The 19,884-nt window shown below is 34.7% G+C and overlaps 2 protein-coding genes across 2 annotated transcripts in view; both read right to left on the reverse strand.

The window, feature by feature from the left end:
• LOC132544739 (heat shock 70 kDa protein 12B-like) overlaps positions 1–19,884 on the reverse strand; it is a 96,349-nt gene that overhangs the window by 16,543 nt on the left and 59,922 nt on the right. The gene's annotated exons all lie outside the window — the stretch shown is intronic.
• Positions 122–17,822, reverse strand: LOC132544741 (acylglycerol kinase, mitochondrial-like). Its single transcript, XM_060208390.1, has 14 exons — positions 17,713–17,822; positions 16,507–16,546; positions 16,002–16,081; positions 14,245–14,320; positions 13,381–13,479; positions 11,999–12,031; positions 9,878–9,972; positions 9,101–9,170; positions 7,933–8,012; positions 6,936–7,150; positions 6,394–6,503; positions 5,934–6,001; positions 5,712–5,799; positions 122–1,017 (listed from the first exon to the last, which is right to left on the reverse strand). The coding sequence occupies exons 1-14, from the start codon at positions 17,820–17,822 to the stop codon at positions 898–900; spliced, it is 1,284 nt and encodes a 427-aa protein (XP_060064373.1). The 3' UTR covers positions 122–897.

The following is a 19,884-nucleotide window of genomic DNA, read 5'->3' on the forward strand; positions in this document are numbered from 1 at the left end:
TTTTCTTTCCTTCTCTCTTTTTAATTTAAATTTTGATGGTACACTGTACTGCAGTTTGTTGATATTGTGGGTCGATATTTGTACAATTATACACAAACATGAAATAAACATAAACAGGAAACCTTTTAATCTTGTCTTTTATTTCATGATAAAATGGCAAATTAAATATACACGTGACAGTGAACCAACAAAATGTTCTGGCACATCATGCGTTTTGTTTATCAAACATGATAAAAGCGCAGGTGGAAAATGCATGAAAACTGTTTCCATGTAGCGTGTAGTGTTGGTACTCTGAAAGAGCTTTCTTGATGCATTTGCCCGAGTGTTTCCCTATGTCTATGTCGCTAACACAATCTCAACATATGTATCAATATCCACATATTCAAACCTACTTTATACACTTCAGTTACCATCAATCCATTTCACTGTATCTATTGTAAGGAAGAATCTGTTCCTTAAATGAATAATTCTGAAGAGAAAGTTATCATATCCAATAAAAAACTGTTGAAATATTTGACATACACACTGTTTATTACATACATTGAAGTATTTAAAAAAAAAAATACCCACAAAAAACTGCAAAATAATTTCCCTTGTTCTATAATGATCTTTTACATACACTAACATTTTAAGTCACATTAATACAAAACATTTCACTAACAACTAATCAAATAAGCTTACTTGGACTGAACAAAATTCACTTGTTCTTAATGATATAACAGGCAATATTGATGGTCACACGTTGGTCATCTGGCAGTCATATGACAACAAAATATGTGTACATATAGTCTAATACATTCATTGATAATCAATCACACGCTGATGTATATTCACATTGATGTGTGTGCTCTTTCACACCAGATGTATGAATGCTTCATTAGTTCTTTATTTGTCTGGTCAGCTTATCTTGAAGTCTGGATCCACGCAAAAGAATTTTATTCTTTTCTTCAGTAATTCTATCGTGACTGGTACAGATTCAAATAGCTCGCCATCAATACTGTAAAATTTTGTTGCATCCTGGAACCACAAAAATAATTTTAAAACTCATATATGTCACATTTTTCCGTACATCCTAGGGCTAAAAGATATATCAATCTTGGTTACTGATTATCTATCTATATCACAATGTCTTTTAATAAGCTCATCACAATAAGTTGTAATTTCTTTAGAAATGCAAACAGGTGTTATTTCATTTTTCTGTAGTAAGCCTATCCCTTCCTCTGATAATCATGTGTTAATTCCCTCAGACTATGTCATGTATTTGTTATCGGGCAAATGGTATCTGATCCTTAAGTCAACTGTAGATCTAAATAAGTTGTTTAAATGTGGAAAGGATTATGTATATTTATGTGGATCAAGATGCTGCAATCAATTCTGGAAAAATGTTTTCAAAGCATGGGATAAACTAAACAAATCTAAGGATATATCGCTAAATAGACAAAATTGTCTTCTCAAAACACCCCTTTGGTATAACAATGATATTAAAGTTAATAATGAATTTGTCTTTTACCCAAACTGGTTTATGGCAGGTATCTTGACGTTGAACGATCTGATGAAAAATTCTGAAAACTTAACATTTCTTTCTTTTGAAGAGTTTCTACAAAAGTTTAGAATTAACACTAACTTTCTAGAATTTCATGGATTAATAGTTGCAATTAAACGCTATTTAAGAAATCTCAAGTTCAAATCAGAAAGACTTTCACATCCTTTCATACCACAAATATTAGAAATATTCTTCAAGAATAACAAAGGTGTGAAAGATTTCTACAAGCATATCATAATTCCAGCTACTATGCCTACTGGCACCAAAAAATGGAATTTGCAGTTTAACTTTGATTTTGAAAAGTGTTCAAAAGTATATAATCTTCCCTTTACAGTCACCAAAAATCCTAAATTAATATGGTTGCAGGTCAGAATTATTCATCAGATCTTGTGTAACAAATTAGATAAACCCTTGCCCTATGTGTACTTTATGTAATATGGAAATAGAGACAATTGTGCATTGCTTATGGGAATTTAGGGAGGTGCAAACTCTTCTTCAGAAATTTGAAACTTTATCAGATCTACTTTTAATATCATTTGCATGTAATAAGGAGTCATTTCTTTTTGGAATAGTTTCACAACAATGTAACTCAGCTGACAATGAAATTCTTATCATTATAAAACACTATATATAAAACCAGATGTATTAGTAACTCTTTGAATATAAATGCTCTCATTAATGTAATTAAAGATAATTTTGTAGTTCAAAAATATATAAATAATAGTCAAAAGAATCATATTAAAATGCAATTTGAGTAAGGTTGGAGAAAATGGAAGCCCTTATTAGACTTATAAGTTCTTAACCTTAATATTATTTCACTGGCTCTAATTATCTCTGTACGTGTATATTTATTTTGTTGTAATTATTAATCATAACACTAACTCCGCCGACGACTCTTGATTTGCTGTTATAATTTCAATATTCTTTATTTACATGCAGAATACATTATACAATATATATATGTGTGTGTGTATGAAGAAAACAGTACCTCCTCCTCTCTACCCTCCTTCCTCTTTCCTTTTTTCTACCCTTTCCTATTCTGTCTGTCTTGTTTGTCTATTTGTCTGATGAGCGAATGGTATGTGAGCATCTGTGTGTGTATGTCCATGTAAGTGTAGTATAGGGAATCAGTTTTGAGATTCCATCATCGATGATCGGATATTAACAGTAAACCTAACATCACTGGTTATTATTTTGAAACTGATCATCAAGGTTGAAATTTCATAATTGATTAGTTATAATAGGTTGTGTTTCCTGTTTAGACACTGATTATAATTAGGTGATCACCTGCACAACACTAAGTTAGTGTATGTAAGTTTGTGCAAAAGTTTATGATAATATGTTTATATATGTATTATATTTGAAAACTTTCAAAAATTAAAAATTTAAAAAAAAAAAAAAAGAAAAAAAAAGAAATTGATTTTATCAACTTTCATGTTCAAATATGTTAAAATCTTTATACAAATCAAAATGTTTGTCTGTGACAAGGCACTTTAATGTAACAGTATTTGTGGCAAGGCACATGGAACAGTAAGATATATCAGTAACAACATCCATGGCATGGCAAGCAACTGTAACGGAATCCAAGACACTGGACATAACTATGATACAGAGGACATTGGACATAACTATGATACAGAGGACAGAGGACATAACTATGATACAGAAGACATTGGACATAACTATGATACAGAAGACATTGGACATAACTATGATACAGAAGACATTGGACATAACTATGACACAGAAGACATTGGACATAACTATGATACAGAAGACATTGGACATAACTATGATACAGAAGACATTGGACATAACTATGATACAGAAGACATTGGACATAACTATGATACAGAAGACATTGGACATAACTATGATACAGAAGACATTGGACATAATATAACTATGATACTATGATACAGAAGACATTGGACATAACTATGATACAGAAGACATTGGACATAACTATGATACAGAAGACATTGGACATAACTATGATACAGAAGACATTGGACATAACTATGATACAGAAGACATTGGACATAACTATCATACAGAAGACATTGGACATAAATATGATACAGAAGACACTTGACATAACTATGAAAATGAAGGCATTGGACATAACTATGATACAGAAGACATTGGACATAACTATGATACAGAAGACATTGGACATAACTATGATAATGAAGGCATTGGACATAACTATGATACAGAAGACATTGGACATAACTATGATACAGAAGACATTGGACATAACTATGATACAGAAGACATTGGACATAACTATGATAATGAAGACATTGGACATAACTATGATACAGAAGACATTGGACATAACTATGATACAGAAGACATTGGACATAACTATGATACAGAAGACATTGGACATAACTATGATACAGAAGACATTGGACATAACTATGATACAGAAGACATTGGACATAACTATGATACAGAAGACATTGGACATATAACTATGATACAGAAGACATTAGACATAACTATGATACAGAAGACATTGGACATAACTATGATACAGAGGACAGAGGACATAACTATGATACAGAAGACATTGGACATAACTATGATACAGAAGACATTGGACATAACTATGATACAGAAGACATTGGACATAACTATGATACAGAAGACATTGGACATAACTATGAAACAGAAGACATTGGACATAACTATGATTGGACAAAACTATGATACAGAAGACATTGGACATAACTATGATACAGAAGACATTGGACATAACTATGATACAGAAGACATTGGACATAACTATGATACAGAAGACATTGGACATAACTATGATACAGAAGACATTGGACATAACTATGATACAGAAGACATTGGACATAACTATGATACAGAAGACATTGGACATAACTATGATACAGAAGACATTGGACATAACTATGATACAGAAGGCATTGGACATAACTATGATACAGAGGACATTGGACATAACTATGATACAAAAGACATTGGACATAACTATGATACAGAAGACATTGGACATAACTATGATACAGAAGGCATTGGACATAACTATGATACAGAGGACATTGGACATAACTATGATACAAAAGACATTGGACATAACTATGATACAGAAGACATTGGACATAACTATGATACAGAAGACATTGGACATAACTATGATACAGAAGACATTGGACATAACTATGATACAGAGGACAGAGGACATAACTATGATACAGAAGACATTGGACATAACTATGATACAGAAGACATTGGACATAACTATGATACAGAAGACATTGGACATAACTATGATACAGAAGACATTGGACATAACTATGATACACAAGACATAGGACATAACTATGATACAGAAGACATTGGACACATAACTATGATACAGAAGACATTGGACATAACTATGATACAGAAGACATTGGACATAACTATGATACAGAAGACATTGGACATAACTATGATACAGAAGACATTGGACATAACTATGATACAGAAGACATTGGACATAACTATGATACAGAAGACATTGGACACAACTATGATACAGAAGACATTGGACATAACTATGATACAGAAGACATTGGACATAACTATGATACAGAAGACATTGGACATAACTATGACACAGAAGACATTGGACATAACTATGATACAGAAGACATTGGACATAACTATGACACAGAAGACATTGGACATAACTATGATACAGAAGACATTGGACACAACTATGATACAGAAGACATTGGACACAACTATGATACAGAAGACATTGGACATAATTATGATAAAGAAGACATTGGACATAACTATGATAAAGAAGACATTGGACATACTGTTAACTATGATAATATTCAAGACAAAAGACTTGACTAAGAGAGTATCACTGGAAAAGGTAATCATGGTAATAATATCCAAGAAAAGGGACATACCTCTGATAGTATCCAAGAAAAGGGACATAACTCTAATAATATCCAAGAAAAGGGTCATAACTCTGATAGTATCCAAGAAAAAGGACATAACTCTGATAATATCCAAGGAAAGAGACATACCTCTGATAATATCCAAGAAAATAGACATAACTCTGATAGTATCCTAGATGGAGGGTATAATTCTGATAGTACCCAAGAAAAAGGGACATAACTGTAATGCTCACCTCTGGTTCTATTCTGATTTTCTTAACAAGCATGGTCTCGTTTGATTTTGTACCCAGCCTCAGGGATGGTTCACTTACTCTGCGCCAACTACAATAGTCAAAACATTCTTTTATAAAGGTTGTTACCCTACTGAACTGCATATCAAACATTAAACAACAAAAATGACAAGGGAAAAGCACAAGATCAGAATATGTATCTGCTTTATACACCCATACACTTACCCTTCAGTGATAAATTCCCAGACGGATGGTTCAGCTGGTCCAATTCCTACCTCCAGCCCCTTCACAGTCTGAAACAATAGTAGTAAAAGATATTGGTGAGTCTTCTAGGCTTTCATTAAGAAACATTAATGAGGTTACTTATCCAGGTACCAATCATTGCAACATTGTAATGGTATGCGTACCTATGTTTGAAAGAGTAGTAATATCAAGAAAGAATCACACAAAAATGCCAAAGTGACAGTGACAAACAGAAACTGAGACTGATGTGGATACATGGGTTCACCCTGTGGGAGTGTAGATGGTAGCTAAACCTACAGCCTCTTCCAGTTTGACTTGTAAGAGGGACAAAAACAAACTAAGATTGGTATAAAAGCCTCAAAGTTGGCTCAAAATGAACAATTTTAACAGAGATATGGCTGAAATGTGAAATATCTCTTTCACTGTGACCATTAAAACTGACCTGTTCTGGGTCCTGTAAACAAGTAGATACAGTTGTCAATTCTACTGCTGATAAGTCCCTTGTCTCCATCATATCATTTTCATCATCAGTCTCTTCTTCTGTCAACTCAACTGTAGCACAATCAAATAGAAAATGCAGAAGGAAATTTAGCATATAAGAATTAAGTAAAGGTAGTCAGGTGTTACAGTATCAATAACTCAAAAGCACAAGAACAAGAACTCATTTGTATCATAATCCTCAAGCTTTGTATTACTTTCACATCATCAGGGGTTTCTCAGCAATAATTTGTCAGTCTCAAGTCTACTTGATATGAAATTTTGAAACTAGGTAAGTAAGTAATCAGCGATTACAATTGGCCTTAACCTGCATGTTTTCAAGTATTGGAGACAATTTCAATACAAAGACCATCAACACATATATAAAAACTGTGAAACAAACAGTATTGAAGCGTCAAAATATTACTAAGTCTACAATTGTGCCAGCTTTGAAACCTTGGGAAATATCTTCAAAAGGTGAAAAATATCCAGACCAAAGTAATATACCATGAGGTTTGATGATCTTGGGTTTGAAAAGCATTGAAAACCAACTGCCCTTTGGCTGTTCATTTGGCTGTTGGTTCTGTTGTCCGGATTTTGGTTTTGTGTTCTCCTCTGTCGCTAGAACGTATGATATTTTAGCCTTGAAAACAGGTGGCCAGTCAGAGAATGCTGACCTAATATAAGTCATGCGATGTTTTAACCCTCCAAAGTACCAATACCTGCCCAAAACAAAAGCATTTAAAAAGATCTGTTAAAGAGTGAAAAGAATTTTTGTTTAAATCTGCATCACATAAGACATCGGTATTTTGTAAAACATATGGGTAGCATCAGTCACAAATTGTTGACTGAGTTTAAAAAAATGGATTCTATTACTTATTGTATGAGATCAAGATATCTATTATACCAACTGTATATTTCTTATTTCCAATACCAGTTACAATTATCCTTGGTAAATACAGTAAATTTGAACCAATTTACAGAATAAGTGCAGATGTCTCCTTCAACCACAGAATAAGGCAGCCAATCCATCATTTTTTTAATTTTTCGTCTGATTAATTGTTACAGATTTATTCAAATCAGCCTGATGCAAGTCTAAACATATCAGTGTTAGGGCTTAGGGTTGACTATTAGAATACAAGATGGCAGCTGCCTATCAGCTGTATCAGATTTTTGTTTATGAAATTAGTGTTAAAATCAAAGGTGCAATACTAGGGACCATGGGAAACTTATATATGAAATTTTAGAAAGATGAATCCAGCATAAAGAGATAGCACACTTTCATAATCAAAATTCCAAGATGGCTACCTGTCAGCCACCTTGTTTCATTAATCAGTCTCAAAACTAAAGGGGCACCAGCAGGGATCACGGGAAACCTACAAATACAAATACCCATCTAGTCCTTCTCAACAAATAGTGATCAACAAAGAATATTTGCTTATGGATGGATGGATGATGGACCATGAATTTATGGCCATCAGAATATGATTTTTTAAAGACTCACTTTGACTTTCGCTGTTCTGCCTCCATGAAAGCACCTGTTTCAAGTCCACACAATGCATATGCTGTTCTTCCATTATCCTCCTGAAACAGAGACACCAAGAACTACATTAACAGGTTTTTTTTGTGTAGGTTGGAAATCCTCTACACCTTACTCAAGGCATAAAGCATTACTAGGTTTTGCAGTGTTTTTCTAGTTTAAACTGTTAACATTTTCTGTTCATTTATAAGCTGAGATTGACATTTTACTATTTTCACTCTTATATTTTTACTAACATTTTCACCAAGTAAAGATTAGATGATTCTGAATGCTAATATCATAAGATTGATTAAGACAGTGTGTAAAGTAAAGCCTACAGTAGTCCTTCATTACCAAGTATAGCCTAAAGTAGTCCTTCATTACCATGTATAGCCTACAGTAGTCCTTCATTACCAAGTATAGCCTAAAGTAGTCCTTCATTACAATGTATAGCCTACAGTAGTCCTTCATTACCATGTATAGCCTACAGTAGTCCTTCCTTACCAAGTATAGCCTACAGTAGTCCTTCCTTACCAAGTATATAGCCTACAGTAGTCCTTCCTTACCAAGTATAGCCTAAAGTAGTCCTTCATTACCAACCAAGTATAGCCTACAGTAGTCCTTCCTTACCAAGTATAGCCTAAAGTAGTCCTTCATTACTAAGTATAGCATAAAGTAGTCCTTCATTACCTAGTATAGCCTACAGTAGTCCTTCATTACCAAGTATAGCCTACAGTAGTCCTTCATTACCTAGTATAGCCTACAGTAGTCCTTCATTACCAAGTATAGCATAAAGTAGTCCTTCCTTACCAAGTACAGCCTACAGTAATGATTCATTACCAAGTATAGCCTACAGTAGTCCTTCATTACCAAGTATAGCCAAAAGTAGTCCTTCATTACCTCGTATAGCCTAAAGTAGTCCTTCATTACCACGTATAGCCAAAAGTAGTCCTTCCTTACCACGTATAGCCTAAAGTAGTCCTTCATTACCACGTATAGCCTACAGTAGTCCTTCCTTACCACGTATAGCCTAAAGTAGTCCTTCATTACCACGTATAGCCTAAAGTAGCCTAAATTAATTATACAGACTTTTTACAATACTATACTGAACATTGTAACAACATAAGACAACCATTTTTACGTGGAATCTGACCTTGAGACTGATGATATCGACACTTCTGCCAAGACCTCGGACAATGGACATGGCACATTCACACATCAGTCTGTGAAAAAATGATAAACAATCAACACCAGTCTGACCAGTGGTCAGATTATTGTTTCTAATGGTCAGAGATTATAAAATACAAAGTGATATCTTTAAATGTTCTGCATTCCTCTAATTGTAATTGTATCTGATTATGAGAGTTTGATGTTTTTTTACTGAATTTATTAAAGTGTTTGATCAGATTAAATAGATTAATTTGTAACAATGGTGAGAAAAAGTATCATTTTGTTGATGGAAAGGCATTCCATTATATTATATTGCTACTGTGGTGTTTGTGTATCCTGTTAGAAGGTGAGGGTCTGGAGGGAAACAGGTATAGGAGATAGTTCTTCAAATAAGGGTAGACAACCCTGAACTGACTTATAACAGAATACTTTAAAAGAGTACATAGAAACATATTTTAATATATAATATATCTATAATGGCTTCATGTTATCCTGGTATTTAAATGTCTTAATACATTATCTAGATATGGTGGCACAAAAACAGATATCATCAAAATAGTCATCAAGTGTCTTATCAACGTAGAACCTTTGTTATCTTTATTTTTAATTTGTAATTCTAAAACATGAAATGTTTTTACAGTTTGTATGTAAAATATATCTCGCGAGATTAAGTCAGTATTTGTACAATGATTGATAAAAGCTGGAAACGTATCTGAATCATAATGTGGCCTCATCATGGGAACACATCAAATATACTTACAGAACTTCATCTTTATCACCACCAAACAGCAACTTGGCAAAACGATTTTTAAGACCAAGGGGAATAACTCCTACTGGAATGTGTTGTCTGAATGTCTGGAAAAAAGTGGGATTTTATCTTCAGCATACGGTATGTACTCGTCAAATTCAATTTGTTAATTTAAATAATTCAGTTGGAATACATATATATACATATGATAAAGACTGTATATAAATCTCCATGATAAACTTCCAGATATCATACATTTATCAACTCCTGAAATGTAGTACCATATTGTATTTTATTTCATCAGAAGTTCAAGTCTTATCAGGGCATAATATATTTCTTTGTTAAATGCATAGACAGATTTATAAAATACTGTATAACATGGAGTTAATCTGTAGATTAAATAGGTGATTGAATGGCTACAATTAAGATGAATATATTGAGATAGAAATGATATGAGAAAGTTCTGTAGTACTGAGAATGTCTCCATAGTACTGAGAAAGTCTCTGTAGTACTGAAAAAAGTCTCCTGAGTAGTGATTAAGTCTCCGTAGTACTGATAAAGTCTCTGGAGTACTGAGAAAGTCTCCAGAGTACTGAGAAAGTCTCTGTAGTACTGAGAAAGTCTCGGGAGTACTGAGAAATCTGGTAGTACTGAGAAAGTCTCTGTAGTACTAAGAAAGTCTCCATAGTACTGAGAAAGTCTCGGGAGTACTGAGAAAGTCTCTGAAGTACTGAGAAAGTCTCTGTAGTACTGAGAAAGTCTCTGGAGTACTGAGAAAGTCCCCTGAGTACTGAGAAATCTGGTAGTACTGAGAAAGTCCCCTGAGTACTGAGAAAGTCTCTGTAGTACTGAGAAAAGTCTGAGAAAGTCTCTGGAGTACTGAGAAAGTCTCGGGAGTACTGAGAAATTCTCCGTAGTACTGAGAAAGTCTCTGTAGTACTGAGAAAGTCTCCAGAGTACTGAGAAAGTCTCTGTAGTACTGAGAAAGTCTCTGTAGTACTGAGAAAGTCTCTGGAGTACTGAGAAAGTCTCTGGAGTACTGAGAAAGTCTATTTAGTACTAAGAAAGTCTCTGTAGTACTGAGAAAGTCTCTGTAGTACTGAGAAAGTCTCTCTAGTACTAAGAAAGTCTCGGGAGAACTGAGAAAGTCTCTGTAGTACTGAGAAAGTCTCTGGAGTACTGAGAAAGTCCCCTGAGTACTGAGAAATCTGGTAGTACTGAGAAAGTCCCCTGAGTACTGAGAAAGTCTCTGTAGTACTGAGAAAGTCTCCGGAGTACTGAGAAAGTCTCTGAAGTACTGAGAAAGTCTCTGGAGTACTGAAAATCTCTGTAGTACTGAGAAAGACTCTGGAGTACTGAGAAAGTCTCTGTAGTACTGAGAAAGTCTCTGGAGTACTGAGAAAGTCTCTGTAGTACTGAGAAAGACTCTGGAGTACTGAGAAAGTCTCTGTAGTACTGAGAAAGTCTCTGGAGTACTGAGAAAGTCTCTGGAGTACTGAGAAAGTCTCTGTAGTACTGAGAAAGTCTCTGTAGTACTGAGAAAGTCTCGGGAGAACTGAGAAAGTCTCTGGAGTACTGAGAAAGTCTCTGGAGTACTGAGAAAGTCTCGGGAGTACTGAGAAAGTCTCTGGAGTACTGAGAAAGTCCCCAGAGTACTGAGAAAGTCTCTGTAGTACTGAGAAAGTCTCCAGAGTACTGAGAAAGTCTCTGGAGTACTGAGAAAGTCTCTGTAGTACTGAGAAAGTCTCCTGAGTACTGAATAAGTCTCCATAGTACTGATAAAGTCTCTGGAGTACTGATAAAGTCTCCAGAGTACTGAGAAAGTCTCTGTAGTACTGAAAAAAGTCTCCTGAGTAGAAAAGTCTCCAGAGATAAAGTCTCTGGAGTAGAAAGTCTCTGTAGTACTGAGAAAGTCTCTGTAGTACTGAGAAAGTCTCGGGAGTACTGAGAAATCTGGTAGTACTGAGAAAGTCTCTGTAGTACTGAAAAAAGTCTCCTGAGTAGTGATTAAGTCTCCGTAGTACTGATAAAGTCTCTGGAGTACTGAGAAAGTCTCTGGAGTACTGAGAAAGTCTCTGGAGTACTGAGAAAGTCTGGTAGCACTGAGAAAGTCCTTGAGTAACAATATTTTACCTTATCTTCCTTCCTCATGATCCCGGTGACAGTCTGGAAATAGAAGAAACTTTTAAAATATCAGTCACTCATGAAACAAGAGATCCCAGAGGGATCTTGGGGACCACCACCGTTTGATCTTGATATGTTCTTTGAAAGTTGGATCTTTTCCCTTCTTTTCTTCTCTTCTCTTTTTGCTCTTAGTGATAAGACATTTGAATATTACTTGGCATAAATCACGATGGTAATCTTTACCTGCCAAATCCAAAATGACTATCTGGAAGTCATTTTGTTTTTCTGATCAGTCCAAAACTCAAACATGCACAACTAGGGACATTAAGGAACCTATACATGAAATTTGAGAAAGATCTATTTCTCAAGAAATATTGATAACAAAAGGAAAGCACAAAGGAAATTTGAGAAAGATCTATAGAGTAGTTCTCATGAATAGCGATAACAAACTTTCAAAGTCAAAATCTAAGATGTCAAATTTTCAGCCATCTTTTATTTGTGAATCAAGTTAGGACAACTAGGGACCTAAATATGAAATTTAAGAAAGATCTATACAGTACTTCTCAAGAAATAGCGATAGCAAACTTTCAAAGTCAAAATCCAAGATGGCTGCTTTTCTCCCCATTTTGTTTTTCTGATCCATCCCAAAAATTTATAGGCACAACTGGAAACCCAGGGGAACTTACATATGGAATTTGAGAAAGATCCATCTCTGAGTTTATAAGAAATATCGAAAACAATCTTCATTGAAAAAATCCAAGATGGCTGTTTTCTCGGCCAGTTTTTTTTTATCAGTCCCAAAATCAAACAGGCACAGCAAGGGACCAAGAATAATCTACATATGCAAGTTGATTAAGATCTATTCAGTACTTCTCAAGAAATAGTGATAACAAAAATTGTTTATGGACAAACGGACGGACAATGGAAGGACGACGGACCATAGATATAGGGCGATTTGAACAGCCCATCATCTGATGATGGTGGGCTTAAAAAGATCATCAGGAAATGGCAGGGTTTTCCATAATTTTGTTAGTAGTAAGCTGAGTAGTAAAAGTAGGAGGCTGGCCAGCCATGTACGTGTAGTTGTGTATGGAACATTATTATGGAACTGGATTGGTGTAGGTGGCCAAATGACCAAAGTAGCCGGTCAAATTGGCCGGCGACCGGTTCTCATGGAAAACCCTGAAATGGTATATGAGATAATCTGTTGACCTTGGTTCCTGCTGACCTTTGTTATTACAACAGTCACTTGCAATTGGGGTAATATTTGTATCAAAGCATGCTTACAAATTCTTTCAGACAGAAGCACAGTAAGATTTCAATCAACTGACCTGTAAACAATGCTGACACAAATGACCACATTTTTGATGGTCTAAATTATTTGTTCTTACCTCAAGTAGTGTGCCATCACCTCCTGCAACCACTATACCATCTGTGTCCGACCTTTCCATGATAGACAGGAATTTTTTAACCTGGCCTTCATATTCCACCTGTCATAAAAAGGCAGTAATAGGCACAGACACATGTTAAATAAGTTCTGTGAAACATCAGCTGTTGAAATTACAGAAGAATTAAAGAATGTTCATAACACTATCTTTTTTCTGGAAGATATGGTGCCAAAATTGGCCTGATTCCCAACGGTTAAACGTTTTGTGCTTTTCCCCACTCATTTTAATTCCAAAAAATGTAATTTAGCAAATTATCAAAAAGTCTGGATGATGCTTTCCAGTTTTCAGGGAGTTAGCCCTGGGCTTGCATTTTTCCAAGAAACTTAGAGCTACACAGATGAAAAAAATGAACTATAAATTGTGTATTTTTGTTCTGTTATTTTTCCCTTTTAGAAATTTTGTCTCCCTTTTTTCTCAAAATTTCAAAGCCATTGGCCCCATTCCCAAAGGAGTGAAACAACAAAAAAATAGGAATTACATTTATTTCTTTTAATTCCCAAATTTAGATGGGCACAACTAGGGACCAAAAGGAACCTACATATGAAACTTGAGAAAGATCTGTCGAGTAGCTATCAAGAATAGCGATAACAGACTTGCAAAGTCAAAATCCAAGATGGGCGCCTTTCACCATTTTGTTTTTCTGATCAGTCCCAAAATCAAACAGGCACAACAAGGGGCCAAGGAGAAGCTACATATGAAATTCAAGAGAGATCCCTCCATGCCTTTTTAAGAAATAGCGATAACAAAAATTGTTTACGGACAGACAGACCACGGATGCACAGATTCCATCTCAATTACATTGATTACCTTAACAACATTGACATCCAATCCAGCTGCGTGTAATATAGGTGCTGCATTCTTCTCGAACACTTTCAAAGCACCTCTGTCAACAAAAGGGGAGGTAATGTTTTCAGAATTCCAATTTCAAAAACTGTCATGAATATAATTATCAAATTAACAATTTTAAAACTTAACATTTTCAAGAAATACCTACAAGTAAGGAAAAATGCAAAAAAAAGCAAATGTCCCTGCTCCTTTGTGCAGATAATTATATTTGATGAATTCACAGTTGTCAAATGTATTCTTTGATCGTATGACCATGACCAATTACCACTTTAATCTGATTTGGTGAAGAACAATAAACCAAATCTTTTCAGATTGATTGTTAAGATTTAGAGCAGGGTGGACTGATATACAATGAAGTTTAATCTTTGTATACCCTTCACCTCCGTCCCAATATAATGTCAGGACACATAAAAGACTGGGGGACTGACATAGGTAACACTTTATATACCACTCACCTCTGTCCCAGTATAATGTCAGAACATATAAAAGAACAGAGCGTACTGACATAGGACACACTTTATATACCTCTCACCTCCGTCCCAGTATAATGTCAGGACACATAAAAGACTGGGAGACTGACATATGTAACACTTTATATACCCCTCACCTCTGTCCCAGTATAATGTCAGGACACATAAAAGAACAAGGAAGACTGACATAGGACACACTTTATATACCTCTCACCTCTGTCCCAGTATAATGTCAGAACACATAAAAGACTGGGGGACTGACATAGGTAACACTTTATATACCTCTCACCTCTGTCCCAGTATAATTTCAGGACACATACAACAACAGTGTACTGACATAGGTAACACTTTATATACCCCTCACCTCTGTGCCAGTATAATTTCAGGACACATACAACAACAGTGTACTGACATAGGTAACACTTTATATACCACTCACCTCCGTCCCAGTATAATGTCAGGACACATAAAAGAACAGTGTACTGACATAGGTAACACTTTATATACCACTCACCTCTGTCCTAGTATAATGTCAGGACACATAAAAGACTGGGGGACTGACATAGGTAACACTTTATATACTTCTCACCTCTGTCCCATTATAATGTCAGATCACATAAAAGACTGGGGGACTGACATAGGTAACATTTTATATACCACTCACCTCTGTCCCAGTATAATGTCAGAACACATAAAAGACTGGGGGACTGACATAGGTAACACTTTATATACCACTCACCTCTGTCCCAGTATAATTTCAGGACACATAAAAGACTTGGGGACTGACATAGGTAACACTTTATATACCTCTCACCTCTGTCCCAGTATAATGTCAGAACACATAAAAGAACAGGGAAGACTGACATAGGTAACACTTTATATATCTCTCACCTCTGTCCCAGTATAATAAGAGAAACAAAATCAGTTTGATACTAAGATGCAGCATGCTTTCTTTTCACAATTTTGGAATGTATAGCAGTAATGTTATTCTTCTAACCACTTTGTACAGGTATTTAAAGTAGACATAAACTTTTACGATGAATGTATGCATTTGTGTTGCTACTTTGAGCTTATGTATTTTTTCTGCTTCAAATAAATCTAAAGTTATTGGGGAGCATATGGTTACAAACAAGACACACACTTCATGATAAGTTTTCAAGATAAGAAAATGCTGAAATTAGAAAATTAAACCACAAATCTCTCTTTACAATTTTTGGTCAGTTATAATGCTGTATCATATTTACATACCCGCCTGATGCTGCAGGGTTCAGGAATACAGTGATTTTCCTTGGTCTTTCTTTAATGCTTATCTTTGCACTACCATATTTCTGTGAATTAAAATTTTAAAATTCACGTGTACAATTTGTTCAATCACTGAAGAGTAGCCATACTTCAGAATAAGATGAATCTGATTGATTTAATGAATTAAAACATGCACTGTTTTTCAATAGGAGCAATACATTTTTAGCACTTAGCAGATCACAAAGCAGTCAACAGCTCTTGAGGAAGAGGTTATCCAATTAACTAATTATGACCCATCATGCACCTGTTGGAAAAATCAAACCCTTTTAATTTCCCACAGTTTAAAACTAACCATATTTTAAAAATCTTTTTTTAAGTGGATTAAGTTGATGTACAATTCAGAAGATTTCCTGATACATAAATATACTAAAAAATGTAAAAAAAAATGCTGATCAATTATGACAATGTATAATATTTTGTAAAGTGCATGTGATGTAAATTCCATTCTCACCAAAGCCTCAGCACAGAATTCCCTTCGTATCCACTCCTGACTAAAAAAAAAACAAAAGAAAACTTGTCATTTATATTCGAATCTGAACTATTAACACATTGGTTCAATTTTATACATCTATAACAGTACATAATATGACAGTAAAAAAAATCTTGTACATATCACATAACACGGGTCACAAAAGTAGGAATGGTGAACTTGAAATTGAATATGCTATTACATTTTACAGCATTTATATTTACAGAATGGACAAAAGTTGATTTATTGCTATTAAAACAATATGTCCCTATAATAGTTATTTATCTATGAAGTGTAAAACCTTGTTGTTTATAAATCCTCCCAATATTTCAGATAGTACTAGATACTAATACAGCAATATGTTGCTATAATAGTTATTTATCTATGTAGTGTAAAACCTTGTTGTTTATAAATCCTCCCAATATTTCAGATGGTACTAGATACTAATACAGCAATATGTTGCTATAATAGTTATTTATCTATGTAGTGTAAAACCTTGTTGCTTATAAATCCCCCCAATATTTCAGATGGTACTAGATACTATTACAGCAATATGTCGCTATAATAGTTATTTATTTATGTAGTGTAGATGTATAGCAACCTGATGAAAAACAAAAAGTGAAAAAAATGCATGTAACAAAAGTGGCACTTGAAACTAACTGGGAATGCTGATAAACAACGTTGATTTTGAAACAGAGCTATTCTTCCATCAATTTACTTATTTACTTCCTTTCAAAACTGGTTGCATTACTGTAAGTTTAGATGTTGTTTATAAAACTTGTTGTTTAAAAATATCACTAGAATTGAGTATATACCATGATAGACATTGTACGTGCATATTATGTATACAATATCCAGCACATGTAAAGTAGTTTGTTACAAATATTCTAGGATGAGCCGTACTTATTGATTCAGTCGGTGTTTATTAAACCATTTGTAGATGTACATGCAACTTCCCCCTGTGGTACGTGTCATAAACAACAAGACGTGCCGTAATCACATGTTCATTCTAACGTTCTACATTGGTACAATCCGATAGATATGTCTATAATGAAACTGATCTTCATATAATATGACAACATTATAACTATCGCACAGTATAGACAAGAATTTGGGGACGTCCTTGGATTAGTGAAGATGCTGTACTTTCAGCCACAAATACATGTGAACACATTTTTTTTCTCTTACTCGTATTTCCCTTTCGCATATTTTCCGCCATAAACTGCAGAAACGACAGCAACCACTGATTTTTTCCAGTTATTTCTGATAACTTTGGCATATTTTATCGCGAAAGCCATCTAGGACCATGCTGCACCCAACGTCGGAGGTAAAGATTCAATGTCGATTTTAAACTTAACGCGAACTACCTTGCGTTACAAGCACTTCGGAGCCGTGTTAACTTCGTGGCTATCTAAACTCTGAAACGAATCCGGTGGAACGACGAGAAATAAACATAAACATCTAGAGTATTAGCATTACACGATTACTGCATTCTCAAAGGCGTGGCTTTTGCAAAAAATGCATTGATAGTATTTTTATTATGATTTATGAAGAATGGTTGTTTTATTACTGTTTATTTTGTTGATATTATTGAAGTTATTTTCCACCGCTGACTTATATACGTCTCTGGCCATATGGGGCAACAATATTCATGTGAACACATACATAATGAATGACATATATACACTAGATTTAGAAAATACCAATATACCAGGGACATAAAAAAGGTCATACACCATACACTAGGAACACAAAACCAATACATCATGGGCACACATACACACGCACATAAACATTACACCAATGACACACATAAACATAACAACAGAAGCACACATACACAATGAAAATAATGATTTCACTGTTTATCAAAGTAAATAAACTAAAATATTTTTATCATGAAATAAAAAAAAATAAAACGTGTCGAACATAAATGATACACGAGATAAACATATATACGAAAACAACAGTATTACCCTTATACACCAATCACACACCAGTATTACTCTTTGTTAGTTTTATACACCAATCACACACCAGTATTACCCTGTGTGAGTTTTATACACCAATCACACACCAGTATTACCCTGTGTGAGTTTTATACACCAATCACACACCAGTATTACCCTGTGTTAGTTTTATATACAAATCACACACCAGTATTACCCTGTGTGAGTTTTATACACCAATCACACACCAGTATTACCCTGTGTGGGTTTTATACACATATCACACACCAGTATTACCCTGTGTGAGTTTTATACACAAATCACAAACAAGTATTACCCTGTGTGAGTTTTATACACAAATCACACACCAGTATTACCCTTTGTGAGTTTTATACACCAATCACACACCAGTATTACCCTGTGTGAGTTTTATACACAAATCATACACCAGTATTACCCTATGTGAGTCTTATACACAAATCACACACCAGTATTACCCTGTGTGGGTTTTATACACATATCACACACCAGTATTACCCTTTGTGAGTTTTATACACAAATCACACACCAGTATTACCCTGTGTGGGTTTTATACACATATCACACACCAGTATTACCCTGTGTGAGTTTTATACACGACACAAACACCAGTATTACCCTTTGTGAGTTTTATACACAAATCACACACCAGTATTACCCTGTGTTAGTTTTATATACAAATCACACACCAGTATTAATCCTGTGTGGGTTTTATACACAAATCACACACCAGTATTACCCTGTGTGAGTTTTATACACAAATCACACACCAGTATTACCCTGTGTGGGTTTTATACACATATCACACACCAGTATTACCCTGTGTGAGTTTTATACACAAATCACACACCAGTATTACCCTGTGTGAGTTTTATACACAAATCACACACCAGTATTACCCTGTGTGAGTTTTATACCCAATCACACACCAGTATAACCCTGTGTGAGTTTTATACACAGATAACACACCAGTATTAGCCTGTGTGAGTTTTATACACAAACCACACACCAGTATTACCCTGTGTGAGTTTTATACACAAATCACACATCAGTATTACCCTGTGTGAGTTTTATACACAAATCACACACACCAGTATTACCCTGTGTGAGTTTTATACACAAATCACACACCAGTATTACCCTGTGTGGGTTTTATACACATATCACACACCAGTATTACCCTGTGTGAGTTTTATACACGACACAAACACCAGTATTACCCTTTGTGAGTTTTATACACAAATCACACACCAGTATTACCTTGTGGGAGTTTTATACACAAATCACACACCAGTATTACCCTGTGTTAGTTTTATATACAAATCACACACCAGTATTAATCCTGTGTGAGTTTTATACACCAATCACACGT

The sequence above is a fragment of the Ylistrum balloti genome, unplaced genomic scaffold (genome assembly GCF_031769215.1).
Source record: "Ylistrum balloti isolate Yb309-2 unplaced genomic scaffold, AGI_CSIRO_Ybal_v1 Utg369808, whole genome shotgun sequence".
NCBI classification, from domain to species: Eukaryota; Metazoa; Mollusca; class Bivalvia; order Pectinida; family Pectinidae; genus Ylistrum; species Ylistrum balloti.

What these genes read in the sequence shown, in the direction of transcription:
- LOC132544741 (XM_060208390.1), bottom strand. Translation starts at nt 17,822, where the DNA reads ATGGCTTTCGCGATAAAATATGCCAAAGTTATCAGAAATAACTGGAAA. An exon ending in TCGATATCATCAGTCTCAAG is followed by an intron (nt 8,013 to 9,100) that starts GTCAGATTCCAC and finishes TCTCTGTTTCAG; the next exon opens with GAGGATAATGGAAGAACAGC. An exon ending in CAAGATCATCAAACCTCATG is followed by an intron (nt 6,504 to 6,935) that starts GTATATTACTTT and finishes ATTGTGCTACAG; the next exon opens with TTGAGTTGACAGAAGAAGAG.